The 7930-nt window shown below is 38.8% G+C and overlaps 2 protein-coding genes across 2 annotated transcripts; one reads left to right on the forward strand and one right to left on the reverse strand.

Annotated features, from left to right (window-relative positions):
• On the reverse strand, positions 1–1852 carry mrpl32 (mitochondrial ribosomal protein L32). Its single transcript, XM_053432673.1, has 3 exons — positions 1665–1852; positions 1389–1567; positions 1–553 (listed from the first exon to the last, which is right to left on the reverse strand). Exons 1-3 carry the CDS (start codon positions 1756–1758, stop codon positions 302–304), a joined length of 525 nt encoding a protein of 174 aa, XP_053288648.1. The 5' UTR covers positions 1759–1852; the 3' UTR covers positions 1–301.
• Positions 1853–2505: 653 nt separating this feature from the next.
• psma2a (proteasome 20S subunit alpha 2a) lies at positions 2506–7409 on the forward strand. Its single transcript, XM_053433133.1, has 8 exons — positions 2506–2626; positions 3153–3229; positions 3813–3945; positions 4946–5068; positions 5148–5229; positions 6099–6172; positions 6290–6347; positions 6465–7409. The coding sequence occupies exons 1-8, from the start codon at positions 2586–2588 to the stop codon at positions 6579–6581; spliced, it is 705 nt and encodes a 234-aa protein (XP_053289108.1). The 5' UTR covers positions 2506–2585; the 3' UTR covers positions 6582–7409.
• Positions 7410–7930: the final 521 nt, after the last annotated feature.

The following is a 7930-nucleotide window of genomic DNA, read 5'->3' on the forward strand; positions in this document are numbered from 1 at the left end:
TTTAGTCAAACAATGGCTTTATTATCACACATTCAAATATACAGTAAATTTATCAGACTGCCATCAAGTCTGACAAACAGTTCAAACAATAACACAAAAGGAACAATGATGTCCAGCTGCACTAACTCCAAAGACTGTAGTTGTATCCAAATCTTAGATTTTTTTTCGACCAATACATTCATGATAAAGCATTGTCACAGATTGTAGTAAAACTGTATCTCCTCTGATGAATTATATTAGTTATTGATTTACTGAATAACAGCCAGGACAAAATGTGCCATTCACGGTTTCAAAAAAGACATCATGAGCTGAACCAGGCCGGCCTCTTCCTAGCCCTCTCCACTATCCTCTTGTCTTTGTCCTGCTGGCTTGGTGTCTCGCCCTCATACAGCACCACCGACTCCATTGTCGGCGCCCTCAGCGGGCCTCCTTCCATTGCTTGGATCTGTTGACGAATCCGACCGGTCTCCTTGCACACCTTGGAGTAGCAGACGCCGCACAGGATGTGTTTCTGCTTCAAGTGACCACACTCTGAGCACGGCTCGATGTTTGTCTGAGAGAGATAGCGAGAGAGAAGGAGCAAGAAAGAGAGTGAAGATGTGGATCAAGATATGTCAGGGCGACAGTAAATAAAAACCCAGGTCTTTCATTTACGACTCCTGTTTCCTCATTAACTCTCAGTTTGGTCCCCAACACTGATAAATGCAGTTCTTGAACAACTTCTGTACAAACCATGTCTCAAAAGGTAAAATTTAGTGGATTATTGTGATAAACTAGAGGTGTACTGATACCTTTATTCCAAAATGATGTAAGTGCTAATGAAATAATGAGCATCATCAGTCACATTTAACAACAGGGGTCCTAAACACAACAGTTTAGTTTAGTTTGAATTTTTGTTATAACCTTAATTGCCCGCTCAGAATTGCCATAGATATTCTGTGATATACACATAAAATAATAATAAACTTAGTTTGTATAGCACTTTTCATAAGAAATACAGCTTAAAGTGCTCTACATACTATATAGCTTAAAAATAAACGAGCCACAAACACTCCAACTAGCCCCCCATGGGCATAGTGGAGAGTACATAATGAGTGATGCCTCATTTTTGAGTGAACTATCCCTTAAGGATATTCAGGGGACTTTGGCTTGCTGATATTTCAATACACACTAGTAAAATCGCACTTTGAAATGTGGGTGTTCTCAAACTTTTGACTAATAGTGTATATACACTCTGTACATGGACATACTGTACACCCACTAAGCACTTTGTTATGAACACCATTATACTATGTAGGGTTCCTTCTGTTTGTACTCTAAACAAATTGAAATTATGAGTGGGTGGAGCCTCTTTGAGGAGATCTAGCTAAAGCCTGATTCCGGTGTACCTTAACTTTCAGGAGATTGCTGTCAGCTCTCCTCCTGGTGCGGTTGACCTCTATGGTTCGTCTCTTCTTGGGCGCTGCCATCCACATGATGCTGTCCTGCAGAGCAGAGGGCTGCTCCTGCTCCTCCTGAGGCTGGAGCTGAGGCAGGAAGCTGGGACCATTGACTGCCAGAGCCGGAGCTGCTCACAGGAGAAATAAAAACACAAACATATATCTTCTCTTGTCACTGATCCGTTAGCTGACGTGAATGTCCAGATCTCCAGGCGGTGAACTCACCCAGATGAGGGTCTAATCCCGCCGCCTGCAGGAGTCTGCTCTCGATGCGCAGCAAAGAGCATCTGAGGCTGTTCACTAAAGCCGCTAAATTCATCTTTAAATCTGCCAGCACGTTTCTTCGTTCAACATGTCAGACAGCTCTCGGTCACTCAGTCGGATGACGTCACTACACGGCGACAACACGCTAAACTTCTTCTTCTGTTTGTTTCCGGAAGACAAGACGGCTTATGGTGATTCACTACCATCTATTGGTCAACTACCAAATTACGCCCTCCCAGTACCAACGTAACAAAAACATAAACCAAATCAAGTTTGTTGTCAAGATAGTTTAAACTAAATGCGTTTTTTTCTTTATCGGTTATCTTCTGATCAGTAACAGTTCCATAGATATTTGTTCTTAAAAAAAAGTTTATTTTATGACTTTCATTTGGACTATTACTATTTATATGTAATGGTGTTTTTACAAATGTTGTAGTAAGAATACAGTTGATTTACTTTTAATTATTTTGTTTTATTTCATTTCAAGTTCATAAAGTTGATATGGACATACTGTACAACTAACATTGATTTATGATTAATCTCTTACTTTAACACCAATTGTGTTCCATTCATGTAATAATGTAAATTATAATAATGAACCATTAAGAAAGCGAAATATAATTTTTCATAAAAAATATTTGATCTATAATATGAATATAATTTCAATCTCATAAGACTAAGACCAAAATTACAAGGAGAAGCTTTTCCTTTAGTAAAACCTGTCATTTTTTATTTGTTTTCAGACATAATGCTTTAGCTCCTGATAGCATCACGGGAGTTGGTGTGTGCTCAGTCGTTATAGGCGGCGGTAAACACACCGAAGCAGCTTTACAACTCACGGCTCACTCACAGTAGAAGAAGAAGAACAGGAAGACGAACAAGATGGCGGAACGAGGCTACAGTTTCTCCCTCACCACATTTAGGTAAACTTTGTTAAAATTATCATAAAATGAAAAAAGACACATGAAAGTGCTGCCTATAGTGATGATGACACTTTAACAGTTTGATCAAATGTATGCACATATCTCTGTTTTAATCTGGGGGGAGAGTTTCAGGAGCCGCTGTAGTTGATGCACTGTCATTGCAATGAATCGGCTAACTGCTAGCATGGCAGCTAACAGGTTTCTAAATGAAACGCTTTTATCTTTACTCTCCCTGATGTAGATATTTAAAACCCTTGAAAATGTTTTGTTTTTGAGAAAATAACCGAACAGACTGAACCGGCTCGGTGCTTCATGCTAGAGGCAAGTGTCTGTTTAGCTAGCGCTAACGTAGCTCACATGAGTCAGTTGTTTTAGCTTTTGCTTTCAATTTCGCCCGTGGAAATTGCTAACGCTAATTCCGGTTTTCAGATTAAAGTTGTTCGTGAATCTGCATTAAATGAAGTCATTTTCTCTTCCACTCTGCAGCATGTAAACGTAGTTTCCTTCTCTGTGTTTCTTCCTGCAGCCCTTCGGGGAAACTGGTCCAGATTGAATATGCACTGGCAGCTGTAGCAGCCGGAGCTCCCTCAGTTGGCATCAAAGGTATGAACTCCTGGAAACCGTGGATTATAACAAACTGGGTTTGGGTCAAATCTGCACCACTGGCCTTTGATGGTTTTTGACGAGTTGTTGATTAAATACAGAAAATACTTTAGATAAACAGTGGTAATGATATTGGATAATAAACCACATACGTTACACACTAGACTGTTTGCAGAAAGGATGACAATCTGCAGCAACATTCATTACTGTGTTTTTTTAATACGGAAATTGGATGTAAATGATTTCTGACATAGTGTCACTGCTTTGGAGAAATTTCGTATGACCTGGATTAAATTCCAGGTGCAGATGGCTGTGTGGAATTTTCAACCTTAAAAACAAAACTCAAAATGCTAATTTAGTAATTTAACGTTAATCCTATATGTCAACAGCATTTTGTCATAACAATTAAAGCCTTGTCATGTATCTGAACAAGTTGGTGAGTTACCCTGAAACACTGAAGCTGTTAACATCATCCTTAGGGGCTGCATTACATTTAATTACATAGTTTGAACAAGTTAGAAAAATATTACCACCAGCTTGGATTTGTGCTGACATTAATGGTGGTATTCTTATTGAATTTCAGCTTCCAATGGAGTTGTCCTGGCAACAGAGAAGAAACAGAAGTCCATTCTGTATGATGAGCAGAGTGTCCATAAAGTGGAGCCCATCACTAAGCACATAGGCATGGTCTACAGTGGCATGGGGCCTGACTACAGGTGGGTCCTCTCAAACAGATTGTCTTTATTTTCTAATTTCAGACAAGTGATTTTCTATGTAATGTCCATTATGTTCTAAATTTCAATACAGAAAAACATGAAAAAAGATATTGTTCAGAAGCAGACACAACAAAACTATTCCTAGTCTTTTCCCATGTGATGTAAGTTAATGTTTTTTAGGTTATGCAATTTTAAGCACTTTAAACAAATTGTCCATGTAAAATATTTGCAAAGCATACTATAAAGTATTTTTATTGATATTCCAGTCTTCAGACAGCTACTGATGGCTTTTTTTTCCCGTGTACTACTGGCAGTATTATGTATTTTCTTCAGCTTAAATAGGCTGTATGCCAGTTACTATTGTTGCTACATAGCTAGTGATACCAGTTAAATTACTTCATTCTTTTTGTCACCCAAAGCTGTCTCCAGTGGTAGAAAGCAACACAGATTTTCATTTTTGGTGTCTATCTGTTTATTTTTCATCTACTGAAGTAAGCTTGCTAACCAACTATTTCTATCCTGGCTAGCGTCTATTATCTAGAAAAACTAGAGCCACTATAGCATTAGGGCTGCTCAGACGGCATTTTATAACCTTTTGTGTGGTAAATGCAGCTATGGCCGAAGCTCTTGGCAAGTGACTGTAACCAGCATCTGCTCTTAGCAAGAAATCACGTTCAGGGGCAGAGAAAACTGACAACAGGCTCCTTTGATAGATTGTTCACATATACACAATCAAACTCTGTGGCGAGTATGGCTGCAGCCATGCATCCCATGCTATACTACAGATTCAATATAGGCACTTATGACATTGATGAGTTTCATGCGTAGTGGTTGTAAGAATAAAATATAACCATTTATTGTGTGTAGAAGATTAACAAAAACAGTTCAGGGCTTTTGTTGGCTTTGTACATGAAAACATCCAGAAGCTGCCCAGTTCCTTTTTTCTGACTGCTTAACCTCACATATTCAAAAAGCTTATTGAGTTGTGTTCTCTTTGCAGGGTTCTAGTGCGACGAGCCCGGAAGTTGGCACAACAGTACTTCCTGGTTTACCAGGAGCCAATTCCCACAGGCCAGCTTGTCCAGAGAGTTGCTTCTGTAATGCAGGAGTACACACAGTCTGGGTGTGTATTAACTAAGATGCAAGAATATGTAGATATGTCAATGTTCAGTCAGAATATTTACCTTCTGGTCTTTTTTCAGTGGTGTGCGTCCATTTGGCGTATCATTGCTGATAGCTGGATGGGATGAAGATCAGCCCTACCTTTTCCAGTCAGACCCCTCTGTAAGTGATTATCATACTCAAGTTAATATTTGTTAAAAATAATCATATTTGTCCTCAGTTAATGTGCCCTTAACAGCTCAGGGTTATCTAATAGTTTAACTGTAATTTTTCAAGAAATTGACATCAAAAATATATCTGAACTGCTTTTAAGAATGAACTGCTCATTTTGTCTTGGGTTAACTGATAATTTCCAAGAGGTGATACACAAACCTGTTAGTCATACTGTTTATAACATGCAGATCCTGTCTGTTTGTAATGTGCTTAGCAATTACACATTCACCCTCAGGCTACATCCATTCTACGATGTATTTTGGTTTAAAGTTAAATCAATCTTTTTCCAGATGAGTGTTTTAGCTCCCCATCAGTAATCCCCATCAGTTATCCATACTAACCCAATTCACGTACACAAGGGGGTGTAAACAGGAAGTAGATTTCCTAATCTGCACTGGGTTGCTTACTTGGAGAATTACCCGATATGAACGAGAATGGTGAGAAGGGATTTCGTATCTTGGAATGACAGTGAGATGGAATTGTTACTTAGACGAAGTGTATATGTTGTCATTGCTGGCAGTTGAGTCCTGACACGCAAGAACCAGGGAGTCGATGTGGGTTTTTGCACACTGATTTTCCATACCAATTTGTAGCGCCAGAGTTTCCAGCCTAAAATGGGTCTAGCAGTGCTCCCAAGAAGTGTTGATGGCAGGCGTGAACCTAGCAACAGAGATGCAATTTTAAATTAGAATGTAGTTATGTGGATGTAGGCCTCAGTCTGCAGTGATTCTAATGCGAAGATCATATTATATAATTCTCTGTACTTCAGATGATAACATACTCATTGGCCTAAATTGTATTTTCTTCTTGATTGGCAGGGTGCATATTTTGCATGGAAAGCCACAGCCATGGGAAAGAACTACGTTAATGGAAAAACATTCCTTGAGAAAAGGTACGCGTCTACAATTATTAATTAATTTTTAATCCAAATGTGGATTATGATCATATGTGCTGGGTTTGATACACACGACACAGACTGGTAGATGACCACTTTGTTTTCAATCTGCAGGTATAACAATGATCTGGAACTGGAAGATGCTATCCACACAGCCATCTTGACATTGAAGGTTTGTTGTTTATTCATTTAAAAAAAATACCCAGTTTGGTTGGACTCTCTTACTTATATACTGTTTCTCTCCACTATTGTTCTCAGTCATTGACATTTCTCTATCTCTGTGTTACAGGAGAGTTTTGAGGGTCAGATGACAGAGGAGAACATTGAGGTGGGGATCTGCAACGAGGCCGGCTTCAAAAGACTCACCCCAGCAGAGGTGAAAGACTACCTTGCTGCCATCGCATGATCAGGTCCTGCCTGGTGCGGGGGCTCGCTGGCCACATTTCAAGACAAAGACACAGCAGCAGAGTAGCCAACAGTCTCATGACACAATCCACGGTTATTCATATTTTCATACCTTGACTTTATTCAAGATTATTAATGTGAGATAATAGAATCAGACTTGTCCACAGCTATTCACCTAAAGAGAGAGCTTTTGTGTGTGTGCAGCTGACCTGGCTACCACTCACAAGCGCATTAACAAACTCATTGGCTGCGAGATGGCAGATGTTGTCTCACAACTAATTGGCTTTGTGAAATGTGACATGAGACAGTTGGCTGCTGTGCTTACGGAAAGGAATGTGGGGTCTGAGTGAAGTCTCAAGTCTACCGTTGAATCCTTCACTTTTCTTCTTTCTCATTTCTGCTGCTACAGCAATACCATCGCTTTACAAATTGAATACTGTTGCATTAAGTATTTGTGCAAAGTTGAACTGCTTTTCAGCATTACCAAGTGTGACAAATGACCTGGCATAACAAACTGAAATGCTAACAATACAAATGCCTATAAGAACTATTACATCTGTCTAGGGGGGTGATTGATCATGGACATTGACGTGTCCCTGATCATAACCCACCTGCATTTCATCTGTACCTCAACACGCAGTAGGAGAATATACAAAAGACAACAAGAAGGGAGGATACAATGGAATATTGTGAGAATTTACAGTCAGGATCTGGTTGCCTGTACAGCAGTTTTACACATTGTACTTTTTTTTTCAGGCTAGAAACAATTCTAGAGTTTGTATTTTCTCTTCTGTAATCTGTCCCATTCAAATAAAACAAAATTCGTTTATTTGGACTCTGGTTTATATCATTTTGCTTGGAGATGGCAGCTCAGAGCCATGCTATAATTAAATGTATGTTATCTTGATTTGCAGCCAGAACAAATATATGGAGCCTCAAAGTAAAAGATGGACTTCAAAATTAGTTTCAGACCCTTTCCACATCCACAACAGAGTAGCATTGTGCATGGAAGTGTGCAGACTGATTTGAGTGGAAATAAAATTGTAAGAATACTACTTAAATCTTGAATAAATGTTAATAGTTGGTATGCAAGGAGAATACATTACACTTCTACTTTTATCTGATATGACTTAACGAAAACAAACTCTAATGCACCTAGCACTATTGGCTGTGACATTAGTGAGGCTACAAATATGTATATCAAGATCTTATAACTTATAATTTACCCTATAAGTTATTCTTTGTATACATGTATTGACATCAAACATACTGTCTATAAAGTTAAAATAATATATAACTTAAGTTTATAAGAAATCTTTATATACAGTCCATGTATGTATGAACACTTAA

This window comes from Pleuronectes platessa, chromosome 10, assembly GCF_947347685.1.
Source record: "Pleuronectes platessa chromosome 10, fPlePla1.1, whole genome shotgun sequence".
In the NCBI taxonomy this organism is placed as follows: domain Eukaryota; kingdom Metazoa; phylum Chordata; class Actinopteri; order Pleuronectiformes; family Pleuronectidae; genus Pleuronectes; species Pleuronectes platessa.

What these genes read in the sequence shown, in the direction of transcription:
- mrpl32 (XM_053432673.1), bottom strand. Translation starts at nt 1,758, where the DNA reads ATGAATTTAGCGGCTTTAGTGAACAGCCTCAGATGCTCTTTGCTGCGC. An exon ending in GGGATTAGACCCTCATCTGG is followed by an intron (nt 1,568 to 1,664) that starts GTGAGTTCACCG and finishes TCCTGTGAGCAG; the next exon opens with CTCCGGCTCTGGCAGTCAAT. An exon ending in GCAATCTCCTGAAAGTTAAG is followed by an intron (nt 554 to 1,388) that starts GTACACCGGAAT and finishes TATCTCTCTCAG; the next exon opens with ACAAACATCGAGCCGTGCTC.
- psma2a (XM_053433133.1), top strand. Translation starts at nt 2,586, where the DNA reads ATGGCGGAACGAGGCTACAGTTTCTCCCTCACCACATTTAG. An exon ending in TTCTCCCTCACCACATTTAG is followed by an intron (nt 2,627 to 3,152) that starts GTAAACTTTGTT and finishes TTCTTCCTGCAG; the next exon opens with CCCTTCGGGGAAACTGGTCC. An exon ending in TTTTCCAGTCAGACCCCTCT is followed by an intron (nt 5,230 to 6,098) that starts GTAAGTGATTAT and finishes CTTGATTGGCAG; the next exon opens with GGTGCATATTTTGCATGGAA.